The sequence below is a fragment of the Siniperca chuatsi genome, linkage group LG23, assembly GCF_020085105.1.
Source record: "Siniperca chuatsi isolate FFG_IHB_CAS linkage group LG23, ASM2008510v1, whole genome shotgun sequence".
In the NCBI taxonomy this organism is placed as follows: domain Eukaryota; kingdom Metazoa; phylum Chordata; class Actinopteri; order Centrarchiformes; family Sinipercidae; genus Siniperca; species Siniperca chuatsi.
The window spans coordinates 10765907-10785192 of NC_058064.1; the positions used below are offsets into that span (position 1 = coordinate 10765907).

A 19286-nucleotide genomic window follows, 5' to 3' on the forward strand; every position below is an offset into this window, starting at 1 on the left:
TTTTTCTGTGGCATTCTCTGTCACTTTTAAACTCTTTTAACCCTGTCATCTTTTGTCTTTTCAGTGTCTGAATTTTAGACTTTATAAAGTCTTAACTACTGGTCTAATGGTTAATACATTATTTACTAATATTTTATCAGTTATAATCCACTAATAAGAACAACTTTGGGGATGCTAGGTTGTGAAAAACTCCCCTGGTGGTGATGCTCCAGCATCCTTGTTTTTTTACCTCTTAAATTCAGGAAGACCCTCTATTGGATCATTTACCTTCTAGGAAAACCTGAAGAGAATCTGGACCAAATTCCATTTTTTACAACTTATTAACACGTTTAACTGCCGATGTGATGGCTTATTCCAAAGAGTGAAAGCCACAAGTATGTATTAATGGATTGGCAACACTATAGCTGCATTATTTCCAAACAGAATGGATAAACACCATCCAGAGGAGACTGCATTTGTAAACCAAGCTTATAAATTCTTTTATACAGGGTAACTTGTGGTTCTGATTTTTAAAAGCAGTATCTTTATTCCATCTGTTCTTTTGTTTTTGGAATTTGCATGGATGAGGAAAACCTGAGTTGAAATGAGAATCTTTCCTGAGAACATGGATATTTTTCCTGAACCATCTAACCATTTGACTAATATAGGTGTTTTTAGTGACAAAGAAATTTTGCAATAAACTGCGATGGAAATGCATTGATTGATCGTTTGGCACAAAAAAATTACTTTGAGTCAGGACGGGTTAAAATTGGCACTCGAAAACACCCATAAAGCATCCTCCACAGCCTTACAGAAATGTCACATCACTCTCTGTTTCATGTAGGTTACAACGTTTCATCATAGTTGTACAGCCATTAGTTGAAAATATGGCCAACACTAGCTGACACTGAAGAATACTAACATTTGAAAGACTATTTTTCTTGTTGATATGTTTTAGGTCACTCAGAGAGTTTAATCCCTATCAATGAAAGCACACCTTTGATTTTTGTAACACTTCAGAAGTTTGCAATATTGGCAAGATATTGGATAGCAACGCATCTTTGTGTGCTCTTTGTCTGTCAAATTCCATTTCTGATTAAACTTCAGCGGCATTCGAAGGAAACACATCCTTGATGATTTAAACTCATTCTCAGTGGTGTACTAGTCTGACATATTCGTTGGCTTTGATTTGATGGGATGCATACCCCTTTCTACTCTTATTATACGCACCTTCCAGTGACTTAGTATGTGGTTGTGTGTGAGTGTGTGTTTGACAGTGTGTGAGGATCTTGAAGAGTAATAGCAGAGATCAGACAGCTTCCAAGCTTTGCAAGAAAAATACAGTGATAATGCACATTTTGTGTCAACAAAGAGAGAGAGAGAGAGAGAGAGAGAGAGAGACTGTTTTGGCAATATTGTGTTACATTCATGCCAATAACGTAATTGCATGGAAGAGACACTAAGACTTAAGAAGAACGTTTTTGATGACTGACAGAGAATAGTTTTGATTCCTATTCCTAAAAGGCTTTAGCAATACTGTTAATGCAATATTTATGGTGGTAAAGCTTAATGAAATACACTAAAAGAGGGAAACTGAGACAAATAATGCAGTTATATTGAACTGAATTGAATGCAGTGATGAATGGAAAGATGAAGAAAAGGTAGAGGACAGACAAAGAAGAGGTATGAAGTGATGGGATGGAGATGGAGGGATGCTGAGCAACTCAGAGGGAGATATATCTTTCGACTTAGAGGTGCTGTGTGGGTGTGTGGATTTTCTGACACACTTGTTGCCCTGTTATTTAGTGTCCCCGGTGTTACACAGTAGTTTGTGGGGGCGTTTTTGCTAGACACCTCTGGAACAATAATACCTCTCCAACAGGAAGACAAATATCCCTGTTTTTATGGTCTCTTTTTTTGTAAAGCCATTTATTTCCTGCAGAGATCGCAGCATGTGTTCATACATGCACGCTTGTGTCATATTAGATGCATAACAAAAGAGAGTAAGAATGCAGAAAGGAGCTTTCATGTTTGCCTATTAGCTGAGGAAGTGTCTGGAATCTCTCAGAGAGCAAGATCCATCCACTCCACTGTCTAATCCGCAACACACGCACACACACACACACACACATGCACACAGCTGTCGTATCTGTTGCTATGCCACCCGACTTCTGATGGATTTTTGTTTTGACTGAGTGTACCCATGGTATAAGATGTGAGATATGTGAGGAAAAGGGTGACGAACGAGAAGAGAAGAATGTGTTGGGGAAAGAAGAAAAAGAAAGGACAGGAGAAGGGAAAGGAAAGGGATGCAAAGAAGGGGTAGAAAGGAAAAGAAAGTAAAAAGGATAGGATAACAAAGGAAAGGCAGACATAACCTGCAGGTCCCTCCCCCATCATTTCCTCCCTGTGCTGTTGTGTTTCTACAGACTGCTGGCTGTATTAATACATACAGTAATGTGGCATTTCACTGGAGGACTTGGCACGTGGCCACAGCATGCTCAATGCCCTCATCCTTTGTGTGAATGTGTGTGTGTCTGGGCATGCTAACATTAGCAGCTGTCAAAACAGACAGTGGTTCCTCCTTTCATGTGATTTCAGGGGTGCAATAGATGGGAATAAAATAGAGCAGAGTTGAGTAGGAATAGACCACTATTTTGTCCTCTTCTTGACAGTTTTTCTCATCTCTCATCTTTTCGATCTGCTTTTTGTTTTGTCGACTCACCAGGTCTGGCCAGGTGGTGAGTAGTAGAGCTGGGCGGGGGCAGGCTGATGCCCCCAGGGGGGTGGGTGTGGGGGGGCATGACACAGAGCTCTATAGCCTTCCTCTGTCAGAGGGGCGGGGCTACGGGGGTGTCAAGCCGGCATGCCTGCAGCCTCCACTAGGGCAGCGACTGCGAAAAGCTACACCAAAACACCTGAGGGGAGAGAGAAAAAAGACAAGTGAGACACATAGATAGATAGATAGATAGATAGATAGATAGATAGATAGATAGATAGATAGATAGATAGATAGATAGATAGATAGATAGAACATGAAAAGCAAAAGTGAAAAGGAGCATTTTTCTTCTATTTGTACCTTCAGACATTAGCAAATCCTAATTCTGAGGAAATATCATATCAATTTGATATCGCACAGGGCTACACAAACTGATGTGCACATCCACACATGCATACACACACCCGTATACGCCAGCAGCAGTGAAGGCTAAAACAGCAGGACGCTGTGTGTGCGCACGCTCATGTTTGGGAGAAGGCTTCCTCGCATACATTAAAAGTGCATTTCCATGTCTGTGCGTATGCGTGTGTTTGCACCTATGCTTGCTTGTGTGCATATGTATGTGTCTGTGTATGTGCATGTGCACAAGCATCACAAACAGCCCCCCCCCCGGTATTTCATAGGCATAAATAAAAGATGTGTGTCTTTGGTGGTTTACACAATCAGTTTGCCTTTCCCATAGACAGACCCCCTATTGCTACTGTCTGGCACTGACATGGAGAGAGAGACAAAGCAAAAGAGAGAGAGAGAGAGAAGAGTAAAGGCATAAACTGGTAAATACAGAGACATATGGAGGGAACAAAAAGAGAACATAGAGTGAAAAGGGAGAGAAAGAAATAATGGGAAGAATAATGAAGAGTCTGTTTGTGTGTGTGATACTGCTAAACTACCCTTGAGCAAGGCAGCAAGGGGCAGGAGATGGTAGAGTGCTGCTGACACTCTTTGAACTCTTCACTGAATAAATAAAGGTAACACAGCAACAGTAAACCTAAACTGATTCTGATGCTCGCTGAGTAAACAGTGACAAATATGTCACCTCAAGAGTACATCAAGTACCTGAAATTCTAAGGTTTTGGGGATGATGGTGTCTAACTGATTCCATGAATTATGAAGCTCTGAAATCTCTGAGGTTATTCATATGGTCCACCTCAGCAAATCTGTTAAAAAATCAACACACTTTTCAATAAAAGAAATGAATTGTACAAGACTATTCACATCAGGCTATTGGACTGAAAGTTTCAGACGAGAGTTCTATAGCCCACAAACCTGCAGAAAACCTTTTTGCCTGTGATCGACTCATCTGAAATGTCATGGAAAATTATGGTGCAAATGAAACAAGTCTTGTTACTATTGTATATATAGTTAGTTTTATAGTTAGTTATATTGGGGGGGGGTTGCAATTTGCATTTTGTTTTCTGCACTAATGTGGTAGTGAGTAAATGGCTTTACTTATGGCGACATGTAGACATAAAAACACTTTTCTCTTGATAAAAAAGTTGAAAAAAGAATGACCCATTACACTTACAGTGTGATGAAACATATCCCACAAAAGATGAGTCTTCTTGTCACTGTTGACTCATTACAGTGAAAATAGGTTTTATGAGTGGGAAATTACCATGGGAGAAAGCTCGTTGGAACCTCAATACCACATGGCTGATGCACGCTGTTGACTTGCACCCCCTGGGCCAATCAGTATAATTTTGAAAATGCTGGAGTGCTGCTGGGAGATGCATCTTTTCCCAAAGTATCATCAAAACCCAATCAGCAGTGTGTGAAATATCGCACTAATCAGATTAGGCTGTTGTTCAATGGTTAGCTGTTTGTGGGGAAAACTCAGAAACACAAGCAGGCTTTTTCCTACACAGCTCATTTTGTCATAAAGTTGAATGGAGGTGACTGTGTTTGCACTCATTTGTGGATGCATGTGCAGTGATTATGTAAATTTGCACCTGTTCCACCTTAAATAGGCATGTTAAGCAAAAATGATCTAGAGTAGTAGGAGGATAAAGTGGATGCATGGAAAGAAAAGAAAGAGGAAAACATGATGCAGTCACCTCCAAAAGTAACACTCATTAATCTGTTCAGTGTCAGTAAGTTATTTACAACTGGTTATATGAGTTAGTGGAAAGTGGAGGAGAGGAGAAGGAAGTGGGGGAAGAGGTGAAATAAGAGAGAGGGTGATGATGAGGAAAAATGAGATAAAAGGAAAATATAGGCGAGGCAGTAAATGCCATAAGGGGAGGGGATGTAAAAATAAGTGCAACAGAGAGAACATTAAAATTCTCCTCCACAACCTCCCGAGTGTTTTGGTGTGTGTGTGTGTGTGTGAGATTGTATATGTGCGCCCCAGTGGTGCTATTTGTGTTATCATTATTGCTATTAGTACCTGCCAGACACTGAACAAAATATAAAACACTTGTCTAATCTATCAGCTTTCTCCCCTCTTTCTTTACATCCCCTCTGCATAACGTGCTTCCTCACTTCCTCCTCTCCTCTCCAACATGTCTTCCTCTGTCTTTCTATTTATTCTCTTTCTTTATGACCTTCATCTTTCAATATTCTCTGTTCCTTTCTCTCCTTTCCATCTCTCTCATTCTATCTCTCCCTCTCTGGCTCTTTTTCTCTCCTTGACAAAGGAACACAGGCATGTAACGAGGATATTCGGCAGATGGATTTCCTGCATGTGATTAAAGTCACATTAGCCAGACTCTACTGGGAAATTTGTGTTGTTCTTTTTAAATGAGCACATGAGCTTCATTCGAAAAATGTAGAAGTACAGATGAGAAATGCAAGGAACTCAGGGAATTTGGGAAGATTCCTCTCTGCTTCAAATGTATTATTTATTATAATTTATTTATTATTATTGATTTCTTTGAAGAATAAAATGGTAGCACTGTGGAGCTGAACATGTAGTGAATATATGATTAGTTACTGTATGTATGCATGTATGTACAATAGCAGAAGTGATATTGACACAGTTCCAGTGTGATTACAGCATCCATACTGTTTATCATTTTACTCACATACTGTAGAACATTTAACAAAACATTCTTCACACATTGAGATGAATGCTATTTTTCCATTGTCGTAGTGATTCATTAAATTATTTCTGCGGCAATTTCAAGCTGTGTAAAAATCAATCTTTAATTCCTGTTTCAGCTTTGGGACTGTAAGTGTTGCCTTGGTTTGCATGTTGGCCATTTGTCAAATGATTCATGGCTTTGTGTGTCTTTATTTTGATTTATTTTGGGGAGGAAAACAGTTTGGCTGGGAAGCAGTGTGTTACTTTACGAGCAGAAAGTAAAATCATTCAGTCATTCTAAATGTCTGCATTGATACAAAATGCTGAACGGAGCTTATATCAGGTTTATAGCCAAATACTGATCTTTGTTTGTTTATTTCTTACTTCTCATTGATTTCTATAGCATTTTGGAAATTAATGGGAGCGGATGAAAAAGAAAAAAGGAAGAAATAATATTTAAGCAATTAAAAATGTCCTAGAAAAATATATATAATTTATCAATATATATAGTGGAGTGTGCTAAAACCTCATAATGTGCGCAATCATGCTGGAATTGTCCTTTAAATGATGTATTGGAAGTGTAGCAGAAGGTCACCTCTGCAGCATCATGTTACTGGTCGCCCATCAGTTCATCATGTTAAATGGGTGTTGTCATGGCAAGCCTGACTGTCAGGCTATTCTCAGAAAGCTTTTTTTGCCAATTTGACCTGGACACAGGGGCAGCCAAAATCCGCACATGCACCCATGCACACATTCACCCACACACGTGTAAATACTTGGGTGCCAAAGTGGCCTGCATGTTAGGGAATCGAGTAACACTTCCTCCCCTCCTCTGGGCTCCTCTGCTCTTTTTCTCTCTCCTCTCCTCTTTCCGTCCTAGTTTTTCACACTTGTTTATTCTACTAACTGTTTCCTGTCCACACTTAAGCCGGATTTATACTCCGTGGGGTGCTGTAGAGGCTTCAGCAGAGCGCCGACGTGCATTTCTTCAAAAAGTTTACCACACACCCTGGGGGATGAGATAACAAGTAGAGACCACCAGCTGTGGTTGGTCAACTTGGGCTGCTTGTGTTTTCTCTCACATGTTTATGATGCCGGTAGAGATTGTTGAGAGTGAAGAACCGAGATGAAGAAAGGCTCAGTAATGTTATTTAAATTCACGCTTGACAAATGTATATTTTGTGATCCAGCAAATCCATTTCCAGTACAAGCATCCCCGCCGTGATCATCACTGTCTATCACAAAGTGAATGAAAGAATGTAAACATGATTATTGTAGGTTGATTGTATGTCTCAGTAATCTACAGGAGCTAGACAAATTTGTATTTCGCCTTTCCCGTCATGTCTCATCTACCCATGACAAAGGGAAAAAAAGAATGTAAATGGGTTACTTAATAAATTAAATTCCTTCCTACATTGGAGACATCTACTACAGAACAACTGAAATACCTTGACAGAGAAGCTTAAACCCTGCTGCACTTGGCACAGGAGTGTGTGTGCTAATGTGTGTGTGTGTGTGAACTTGCATGTGTGCACATCTTTGCCCGATTTGCCCACTTGAGCCTATTTTTCATTCCAGTATTTCATCATTCTGGTGACATGCCTACTTGGCTCGACTAATAGTTTTTAATCAGTATTGCTGGAATTCTGTCCAATTTGCCACCAAATTGAAATCCACCTGCACACAAAAGGACGTCTATCCATGTGTGAAGGCAGGTGTGTGTGTGTGTGTGTGTGTGTGTGTGTGTGCAATGGTATGAGTGTTTGAATGTGGGTGTGTGGCCCTTGAATGAGTGACATCACAGCTGTAAACACAGCCCAATCATTCACCTTCAGCTCTACCCTTTACTCCCTCTTTCCACGCACAGTCACACTCACACACACATTAGCATTTGGCAGTTGGCTGTTGTTTGATTCAAGCCTTGTTTAAGGGATCTATCAATGTGAGATTATTTGATAAAACAAAATTCAATAGAGAGGGAAAAGAAATAAAAAGTCATAATAACTAAAAGGGTTGAGTACATACCTGCTATTGTATGTTCATGTGTTTGTGTGTGTGTGTGTGTGTGTGTGTGTGTGTGTGTGTGTGTGTGTGTGTGTGTGTGTGTGTGTGTGTGTGTGTGTGTGTGTGCTTGTGTAGGTGTGTTTCTCTGGTGCTAACAAAGACAGAGAGAGGCAGCCAAGCTCTCCTAACTCAATTTTTAATGGCTTTCTTACATAGGAGAGAGTAGAGATAGGGGCAACACAACACACATAAACGCACACACACACTCTAAGCACATGCCGACTGATTGACAAATAGAGCCACACATGTGTTGACAGGCACATGGTGCAAAAATATGTGCAGATATATAATTACACATGCATGTAGGTATGCAGACACACACTGTACACAAACACACACACGTTGTAAGAGTGTTCACGTGTCCAAAAACACACACGTTTTGTTTAAGCCTACATGTACATGTAAGCTGGAACACATGCCACATGTGTCACATGCCAGGCACACACTGGTATGAGAGCATATGCTGAAAGAAAATATCATGATTTAGCTTTTGTTTCATTTTTTAAAATAAATCTAAAATTAATCGCAGACTTCACAACTGACAACTAATTTTGTCATTTCGATGTGGCATTTTAATTGTGTACCATGTTATCATACATATTTTAAATTATTGTTTTCAAAATGTATTGTTTGTTATTATTACTATAATTTACCCAAATGTAAATGTACATATTCAGCATTCTAGTCTAGTACCACATTCTAGATTAATTTACAGTGAGTGCTACAGTAAAATACACTTTTTTTCAACACCAACCCAACAATAATCCAGTACTTGGGAGGAAATGGGATATGTATGTGATTTTAAGATTTGTTATTTGTCTAAGTACATCAATAAAATCACCCAGACTGTTCATGTCTGTTGGAAATTATTTGATGAGCAGTTTAACAAGAGTTGCCAGACTGGTCTGCGGTATTAGCCATGTATTTAGTAGACATGTCAGACTACAGCACTGACCATGAAGCTAGTTACTGAAAATAATTTTTTATTCCTGGTTTATTTTAGAATGCACCTACATTTCTTAGCGGTCATTCAGACAATTCCCATTAATTGGTAGCTAATGTAAAGAGGCAGAAAAGCTTTGAGGACATTAGGGTCGATCGCCTCACACCCACTGCATTATCGTATAATCACAGTGCAGCTCTTGCAAGTTAATCACTTTTATATCACACCTGTTTAAAACAAGGTTAGTGTTAGTGTTTTACAGCACGTAAAAAAAACAGCAGCACACTACACAGTGGGCATCAGACTGAGAATTGACGGGACACCATGTAATAGAACCTATCAAGGGTTTCAAATGGGTTATAATTTCATAAGATACTGTGAAGATCAGAGAAACATGCAAGTAAGACAAGACTGACGGCAGCCACATGAAACAATATTACTGCTGTGTATTTGGACATTCGACTATAACTCCATAACTGTAGCTTTCCTTGAGTTAAATTATTTTGTCTATGAAGTTGTCTTCGTAGTTTACATCAAGCCCATAAGGAAAACGTGGCAAATAATATAATAATTGCACTGTAATGCCATACATGTCCATCGCAAAATAAATGGATGTAAAACATTTCCTGAGCATCATGCAGATTGAAAACTTTTTGAGATTCCCAAGATTTAAACTTTTAGGCCTAATATATGGTAGTTAATTAATGGTACTTTTGGTATGTTTGCATTAGCCATGCTAACCTTAGCTAGGCTAGATCTCAACAGATTATGCATCAAGAGGTTTGGTATAAGCAGACAAAGAGTTACCATAAGACTTAAGTTTCTCTTAAAATCAAGTGGCTTGTGGCAGGAATGAAAAATAGCAATGTCATATACTGTTCCCTAATATCATGTTATCATATGTTGTTTAGACCAAACCATTTATTGTTCATGCCCTGCAGGGTATGTTGTTATTTTCAGATATTAGAGCCATAAGTATCTTTACAGCGTATTGTTTCTTTTAAAATGTTCTACACTTTAAACCTTTAACTTGAACCCTTTAATGGTTTACTGCTGCCTGTCTTTGTCTACGTACTTTCGTGCTTAGCTGTAAAATATAAATAACTACAAAATCAAGGAATTCTCCGGTCAAACAGAAATTGAATCATTTGCCTGTACTTGTGTGTGAATACACCACTGATGCTCACCCACTCCCACTGCCCACCTCTGCAAGCTTTGCCCCAAAACCACAGCCCAAAAAGTCCAGTGAATGTGCATATTGTGTGTGTTATGTGTATCCTGGAAACAGCTTAAGGGCTGACATTTTCAGCAGCCACCTCCTCACAGCGTGCACCTTTGGCCCCATCAAAAATGCCCATTTGTTTTTGTGGAAAAAAGGCAAGTCTGTTTCTGTCTGCAGTCTACTTTGTGTGACATAGTACATTTTTAATTCCAACCATAAAATGAGATGAAGAGCAATTACGTTGAAATTAAGTGTGTGTGTGTGTGTGTGTGTGAGAGAGAAAGAGCGAGAGAGAGCGAGAGAGAGTGAGGATCAGAGAACTAACACCACAAACAGACTTACCTTTTGACCAAATATCTCAGACAGCAACAGCCTTATAGCTTTCTGCCATCAGCCATCCCCCCCAAAATGTCCCAAAAATAAAAATAAAAAGATCAAAAATCTCTCACTGGACAAAACATAGAAGAAAAACTGCTTCAGTTAAAGAAATCCATACATTCAAGATCCTGGTCAAATAAATAATGTGAGAATAATCCTTCTTTCTGTGTAGAGACAATCCCCCCAGCTTCCCCTTTAACCCACCAATGATTTGTGAAAAAGGAGGGATTGTAGGATAAAAAATGAGGTGAAGAGAGGCTTAGAGACACAAGAGGAGGGAAGAGAGGAAAAGGTCCGTAGAGGGAGCGGGATGGAGATAGTTAATCCATTTCTTCGGATCTATTCCTTATATGAATGATGCATCCAGCGCCGTCCTGTCCGCTGGCTTGTGCACTGCCGTGTGTGTCTGAGAGGCGTGAGTGTGTGTGAAAAAGAGAGAGACAAAGTGTGTGTGTGAGAGAGAGAGAAAGAGAGACAACAGCATTAGGTTGCTGGCGTCATGCGCTTGCCCTTCTGTGTGTCGCTATGTTTGTGATTCCTGCACTCAGCACGCGTCGGTGTGTGTGTGTATGTGTTTATCCACACATGTACACTTGAGGGCTGTCTTTCCGGTGTGTCTGTGTGTGTTTGTGCCCCCACCTCCCGTTCTTCTTTTCCGTATGTGTGTGCAGTCGTGCATGTGGCAGGAGAATATGTATGTATGTGTGTGTGTGTGTGTGTGTGTGTGTGTGTGTGTGTGTGTGTGTGTGTGTGTGTGTCTTGTCAAATATAGTAACATTAGTGTATGCCTGCTTCTGTCTGCCTGCAGCTCTCCCACTGTGACAGAGAGGATGAGGGAGGTGGAATACAGAGAGAGTGATAATACGAAAGAGTGAAAGCCGAGAGAGATAGAGAGAAAAAGAGGGAGTGGGAGGGAGGGGAGGGCAAGGAGAAAGTAGAGAGAGAGAGGTGGTGAGAAAAATAGAGAAGAGGTTGGTTGAAAAAAGATAAAGGTAGGAGGAAGGAGGAGAAAGAGGTAGGCAGAGGACAGGGAGGGATAGAGGGAGATGGAAAGGGGAGAGACAGAAAGAGAGACGCGAGAAAGAAAGCTGTAGCAGTGGAGGGAGGGAGGAAGAGAGGGAGTGAGGGAGGGATCAGCTGATTTTAGTGAAGATGAGAATCTCCCTCTGCCACATGGGCTTTTCTCCTCCCTCGATTTTTTTCTCTATTTTTTTCTTTTTTTCTCCTTACGTCTCCCTCGCTCGGCTTTCATTTTCATTCTATTCCCTGTGGCAGCTCTCGTAACGGCTGGCTTTGTGTGTATGTGTGTGTAGAGTATGTTTGTGCATATGGCTGTATGTGCACACATATTTAAGAGTGACTGTACTTGTATGACTCACATTGTGGGGACAACATTTGGGGACAAAAAGCTGGTCCTTACCAGGTAAAACAATACATTTTAGGGTAAATGTTGTGATTATGGTTAAAGCTAGGGTAAATCCTCAAGAAATTAATGTAAGTCAATACAATGTCCCACGAGTTAGTGTGTGGTGTGTGTTCATTGGTGGAAGTCATTGTGAGAAAGCAAAAATGTTTCCTTTGGAAGACACCAGTGATCGTTTTTGAGATAGACAGAGGGAGGGTGGGGTAGTAAAGGGATGTGGAGGGGGGATATGAACTGGTGGGGGGGACTGTGTGTTTGTTTGCACACAGCATATAATGACTTGGCTGCTACCTTACATGGACTGAATCATAGTTGACACACACACACACACACATTGTGCTGTTAATGAGCATGTGAATAATTTGGCTCTCCAACGCTAACAAATCTATTGTCAAATCTGTTATCTTTCCTCTCTCTTTCTTATTTGCCAAAAGCATTGTTTTTCAACATTCAGGTAGCCGCTACTGACCATCTCCTTCACAGGTTAAAATGACTAACGTCGCCAGCGACACATTATATGCAGCTGTCACTGATTAACATTAATTCCATGAGTAACTTCAGGACAAAGTTAAACTTCTTGTGAAAACGCTCTCTGCAGCTGGTGAGTATAACACAAAAAACCATGACATCTAACTGGAAGTTCAACCAAACAATCAGTCCACAGTCCAGCCCAGAGTCCAGAATCTCTAACTGGTCATATTGTAATTTATCAAAACAAATAAATAAGAAATGAACCAGCAAAAGACAGGAAATATCATGCATTCATATATTAAACAATTCTTACCAAGATAACTGTAACAATATCATAATATGGATTATGGATATGTCATCCAGCCCTTCTATTTACTAGTCAGCAGCACCTACCTGTACACCTTCCTGAGTTTGCACACATCACTGTTTGTCACCAGCTCCACGGCTTTGCACAGGCCAATTAAAACACTAGACTGGTCAGCTGCCCAACACACACACAAATACAACCTGAACATGACTCCTCTGGTTTACTCTCCAAACGTGGGCGCTGTGCTGGCTTTATTGGTCTTGAATGTACTTCCTGGCAAACAGAAATCTGTTTTAGCTGCCAGTAGCTGCTGCCAGTGCTGGCTATATAGGACACACTCTTCAGTGGTAGTTATGAAAGATGATTGGCTAGAATGACTGGAATAGCAGTGAAGGTCCAATATGCCATTCCACATAGAAGTTTTATTTAGTTGTCTATTATTTATTGTTGAAGGACGTTTTGTAGCAGAAAGAACATGCGCTTTAATGATGGTCATTGCTTTGTGTGTGTGTGTGTGTGTGTTATCCCAAAGGAGTAATTCGTCCTCTAATTAGTCCTGCCCTCTCCTCTTCAGAGTGCAGGTGTCAGTGACCAGGGTGAGCCACAGTGACACAACCTTTCAGCTGCTAAAATTGAAACACTTTGTATCAAATAAAGAAATAAATGCTTAAAGGCTTACATTGTTTAAAATTGCAAAAATTGATTCATTTTACTGTTTACTTTGTTGTGCTATATGTGATTGTTGTAAATTAATGATATGTATTTCTTATGTAACTATGTGATACCTATCTTACACTGCCATTTTGCCCAGGTCTCTCTTGTAAAGGGTTCCTGGTTAAATGAAGGTTAAATAAAAAATAAACATGTCTCAGCACCTGCCATTCTCAATGCCGTTCATAAATCCAGGGGCACACAGTCCCAGCAGGTGATTGCAGTCAGCGCTTCCTTAGTCTCTCTACACATGGTCAGCAGGAAAATTTCTTTGCTTCTGAATGAGCCTTTGCTTTCTTATGGAGAGAGTGGAGACGCCAAACCCCGTGGCAGCACTTGGATTGTATGTCCCGTCGCTGCACTCAAAATTGGATTTGTTTCAACTTTGACTTTTTCGATGACCTTTCAGTGTGCAGCAGATGAAATGACAGCTGTCTGTGATGTAACCTGAAAGCAATCCATGATGGATGAAAAGGACAAAAAAGGTTTCTTGCACACAAGCCCTTCTCGATCATCATGTTCTTACTCTTACTTTTTCTCAAAAGGATATTTGCCACTGCCTTTGCCTTTGGGAAAATGATGAATCTGGAATTACAGTGGTAGTCTAGCATTGCTGTAACCAAAAATGTAGTAAAGTATATACACAAGATGTTAAAAATTGCATACTCACTGGCTAAAAGTTATTTTAATTCTATAAACAACAGTCTATAGACTGTGACTGGCCCAATCTCCTTAGGCAGCTCCTCTGAGACTTTGTTCACTGATTGAGAGGGAAGAGGTTTTTAACACCAGATAAGAACGTGAGGTGAGCTTGATTTATTTGGTCCTCCAAGGGATGTGTCCACTTTTTCGGACTGTTTATGTGTCTGGCAAAGAGGTCTTCTGACGTGAGGATACATTGTTAGTGCCAGCACCTCCTGCCAAGGCAACTTTTATGGCCGGTTCTGTTCCATCAATGATGCAGGAAATACGTGTTATGAAAAATGATTACTGGCAGTGGTTTGGAGCAAGAAAGTGTATTTTTTTCTGCCTGGCTATTATAGTCTCACCCAGCATTTCTCTATCAGATTTATTCATTCCCTAGCTACTGGAATAGTGGTTTATTTATTATCTAGGAGGCATGATTAAATCCCTGCACTACTTGCTGTTCGTTACCTCTAATATTGATGATACATGAATTTAAACCCATTCTGTGGCATTCATTATAAGTTGCTGTGTGAACTATATGGATAGGTATCGTCTTTCTGCAACATCCCTCTTCCTTTTCTCTTTCTCCTCTACCAAATCTGTGTCTTCTCTCATCTCTTTCTCTCTCTCTCTATCTTTTAACACCCCCACCCCCTCCCTCGCTCTGTAATTTACTGTGCTATTGGGTGACTGTCAGTGAAGATGAATTGGCTCTAGTCTTTGTATTAACACCAAGCCTGGCCAGGCACGTTTAGCGCTACAACCACTAGTTCCGCACGGAGCAAGTGACTTCAAGGCACTATCCATCTTAACACACACACACAGGGACAGAGAGATTGCATAGGTCCATGGTTCCATCCCAGGAGTCATTGGTGTCTCTGTTCCCATATATCAGCGTTTTCTATCATCTGTGAATCAGCCTCATATTGACCAGACAGTTTTATGGCCCTCTGGTCAATATGGTCAATGAGGATTGCTCCATTAGAAATCAATCATGTTTTAATTCCTGCTTTGAAAGACATTTTTCCAGACAGGCTTTTATTGAATAGCCCATTGCTTTTTGCCTTTTTTTTAATAATATATGTCTGGTATTTTTGTTTTCCTCCTTAGCTTAAGAGCACTTTTAAACTATTTTGTAAAGCATATTGCATTAAAGAAATAAAATTGGGCTAGATTGAAAGAATATTTCTGGCCTTTCACGGTAAATCATTTCACAAGAGCAGGTACAGTAAGGTAGCATGTACTATATTTTCCAAGTGATTTCAATGGACTAATTTAAAGATCCAATGAAATGGACTCTTAAACTTCCTGGGAAAATGCTGCACTAGTCACAAATCAAATTTTATAACAATCCAGTTTTTTCTGCCTTTCCTATCAAATCAAACTGCCTTTGATTTTTTTTAACTCATAGCCCATTAGTTTACACTTAAGACTGATCACTGTCTGTTTTCCCACCCCAACATCCTGTTTCAAAAGGAAATACATTAAAATGTGTCACCTAAAATCTGGGTAAGGTGATACATTGTGATCAGCAGCCACTCAAGGAGATCAGTTATCAGTTAGAATATCCCAGGTTACACCTTATTTACAGCCTTATTTTTGAGAACCAAAGGCACATTTTAACTGTATTTATATGCATTACTGAATATAATCAACTATCTACCTGCATTATTATAACATTAATCACACTATGTGAACAAAAACTGATATAATGCTATATGTACAATGATTAATGCACTTATAGCATTTGTGTCTCAAAGGTGCACAGTGTTATATACATTATTAATACTAACTGTTTAATTGTATTGTTAAATGTTTAATTATTTTCTTGAAGTAACTGAACAGGTAAAACTGACTGTGATTATTAGCCTTTTATTAGTGAAATTAGTATGCCTCTTTTGGAAACACCATATTTCCTGAGTGCTGCTTCATATCTCCCTATCAGCAGACACAAAGTTGCTTTCCCTCCACCACCACTGGTGCTTCTAGCAATCAGAATGCTAAAATCGTAGCTAGTAGCCTTACATCTTAGTTTTTGAAAAATAAATGTCCACAATGAAAAATGTGGCTGAAAGTGAATGTCTGGGGTCCTGACCTATAATGGTTTAAGAAACTCAATGTGTGCAGCCAGCCTTGTCTGTTATATTTCCCTGTAACGCGCTATCTGTCACTGCAGGATAAATTAAGTGGTAAACTCGACGGATTATGAAATATTTTAGGTGCACGCACTCACTCTCACACACAAACACTTGCACACACACACTCACACAAAGTTTATCCCCTTGGAGAGTCTCATTAATTTGGCCAAGTTGATCTGTTCTGAAAGGCTCTGAATTCATCACAGCCAGACAGATGGTAGAGAGGGATTTCCTAGAGGAGAGGAAGAGGGAGAGAGAGAGAGTGGCGTGGGTCAGAGAGGAGACGAGAGTGAGGGAGGGAAAACAAGAGGAAAGTGGAAGGGAGAGAAGGGGTGAAAGAAAGAGAGAACAAGAGAACAACAGGGGCACAGAGAGCAAAATGAAAAAGAAAGGGAGAGAGTGAAGCAAAAAGAGAGCAAAAGAAGAATGGAGTGAAAAAGAGAGAGGGATAGTTGAGAGATAAATAGGGGAGAGGTGAGCGAGCACCATCTGTCTTCTTAGAGAGAGACAGAAACAGAAGAGTAGAGAGAGGAGAGAGGGAATTTGAAGGAGGAAACATGGAAGTAAAAGAACCAGATGAAAAATGGAGGAGAGAGTTGAAGATGGGTATATTTTTAAATTTCTCTAAGTTCCCAGGTTTTGTCTTTCCTTAATAATAACAATGTCATGTATGTGCATTAAATACAGATCTGTAGTCAGGATTTCTTTAGCCTAGCTTAGCACAAAGATTGGAGGCGGGGGGAAATAGCAATCTTGGCTTTGTCCAAAGTAAAAAAAATACATGTAACACATGCTCATATTGACAAACCCGGAGATAATTATCACCTGACGCTACAGTCAACCTCAGCTCTAGAGAGCCTTATAGCATCTTGTTTATTTAACCTGTACACAAACAGAAATTTAAAAATCTACAAGCTACAGTACATGCCGGAACTAGTTATTGGCGAACAACAGCTGGGCGAAGTGACTGTGCACAGCATCACACAAGTTCACATTTGCCTGTACAAAAATCAGAACCAAAACATGTATTTGGCAACCCGCATTGTAGCTGGAGATGCTGCACAGAAGTATTGGGAAGACATATGAACCCAAAATGTTGAACAATTCCTTTAAAATTCAGATACTTATGTTCTGCCATAATAAAATTGGATTAGGGAGATAATGAAATAGGGGTGATCACACACAAAAAGACACACACAATACCATGTTGATCTCCTTTCACATTATAAAACATTGAGTAGGTAATTGAATTTCACACCAAATTAGTGCCTCAAAATGTCGACACTTTAATTCCTTTTTGATGTGTGACGAAATAGCGCTGTTATGAGCACAAACTACCATGTAAACATTCAGAACAGAAGAAAGAGCATAGCATTTTGCATTCACTCTTTCTTTTTGTCTATCACACACACACACAGGAACATGTTTCTCCCTGTCTCTCCACTATGAATGATTTAGTGAGCGTGCCTCCAACAGGCCTGCTCAAGAAGGCTGTAAAACTAGGTTAACTTAAGGTAGGCTCTGCTGACTTAGAAAGTCCACACACACACATATACCCATTGTCAACAACAATTATTTTCATTTAAAAGAAACAGGTTACCCATTTAACACTATCACTTCTGTTCTGTCACCTTCAAGACAGCTAAACAGGGGTAACCGAATCCTCTGTCCATCCTTTAGCTGTGTCAGTGGGTTTCACAATAAAGGAAACCCATTAACACAGCTCTGTAAACGTATTACTTAATTTTTCTTTATTTTTATAATGTAGTGTTTGTTACTTGCTCCATAGGGAACACAATACCTGCTTGTCAGATTATTTAGAACAATTTTGCAGCCTTATTCAGGTTGTGTGTGTTTGTGTGAGTCCATGTGTTGTGGGTATAATTCAAAGCTAGTTAGTCCCAGCCAACATGTGCCACCCTTTCCATTCTTTTAATTGAAAAATATCATGTGGGTCTGCCCGTGCGTGCGCCTCTGTCTTACTGCATCCTTGACGTTCGAAAAGTTGTGCATGAGAAAGTGAGAGACACTTCTAGAGAGAGCGACAGAGAGAGAGAGAGAGAGAGAGAGAGAGAGAGATTATGGTGAGAGAGAGGAGGAGGACAAGGGAGGGGGGTTGAGTCATCATCCTTTCGTCCAATCCCAGCTCTCTGCCTGTTGCTTTGGTAACGTGATGTCAGTGCAGCCTCTGGCGACTCCTCTGAGGTTAGCGAGCTTCAGCACAGAGGTGTGTATGTCTGTGTTCTTGTGCCACTCTCTTGAAGTTGTCACAAAAAACAACCGTAAATAGACTTTGAAAAGTTTAAAGTCAGAGGTCAGGTTTAAATGTTTATCAGTTGTAATTGTTAAATGACTTAAGGTCAGTAGTAGTCCTAACTTGTGTGTGTGGATGTATGTGCATCCATTTGGGTCTGTGTTTGTGTGTGTATGTCCATACATTTGGTTATGTAAGATTAAACGGTTCTTTTAGTGCACATTTTTGTTTTTTTCTTTATGTGCTGGTGCATCAATTGCCTGTGCATGTGCGGAAGTCTGTGTGTAAGTGCGTGTGTGTGTGTGCTTGTGTGTTCAGACGTCAAGGATTTCTATTCAAAGTGATCATTATAACAACTGTTGCTGAACTTTTTTTTTCTCTGAGGAATCAACCAGAATTTGCCATAACTCCTTTTACTGGCTGGATCAGTGTTTGTTGCCTGGCAACATCCGTTTATTGAACACTCTCCATCAGAAAGTCATGGGATCTGCTCAGGCTTTGTTGAACACAGCACTTCTGCTTTTGGGAAACACAAACAGTAATTTTGGTATTTGAGTTGAAAGGTTACTTGGCTCTGTGTTTGTGGAGTGAGTTTCATTTTTGTCAGGGTCTTGAAAAACAATGTGGGATGGGAGATATTAGTCAGATAAACGATGCCCTGATCCAGAGTAACTTACAACTGTAGGAAAATCTTTAGTTCCTATATTACCAGCATTACAAGAAGAGGTGTTCTGAGGCCAGTTCTTCAGTATGAGATCTACTGCACGTACTGTAACTGCTTATGTTAAATAGACAGACTTTATAAAATATATAGTACAGTACAGCGGTTACTGAATTACCACTCAGTTAACATTTTTGCACAGTAATTGCCTGCTAGCAAATAGTGGCAGTAAAAAAATACTTAATTT

General features: G+C 39.9%; 2 protein-coding genes across 15 annotated transcripts in view; one reads left to right on the top strand and one right to left on the bottom strand.

Annotated features, from left to right (window-relative positions):
• Positions 1 to 19286, top strand: part of cacna2d4a (calcium channel, voltage-dependent, alpha 2/delta subunit 4a) — a 93901-nt gene that overhangs the window by 51318 nt on the left and 23297 nt on the right. The gene's annotated exons all lie outside the window — the stretch shown is intronic.
• The window catches only part of lrtm2a (leucine-rich repeats and transmembrane domains 2a), a 43132-nt gene that overhangs the window by 17915 nt on the left and 5931 nt on the right, over positions 1 to 19286 (bottom strand). The window contains exons 1-2 of one of the 2 annotated variants that reach the window (XM_044186449.1): positions 10352 to 11314; positions 2705 to 2897 (exon numbers count right to left, since the gene is read on the bottom strand). In XM_044186449.1, the coding sequence (XP_044042384.1) occupies positions 2705 to 2783 (79 nt within the window). In that variant the 5' untranslated portion in view covers positions 2784 to 2897; positions 10352 to 11314. Of the gene's footprint in view, positions 1 to 2704; positions 2898 to 10351; positions 11315 to 19286 lie in introns of those variants that run through there. The other variant, XM_044186450.1, reaches the window with a different exon arrangement.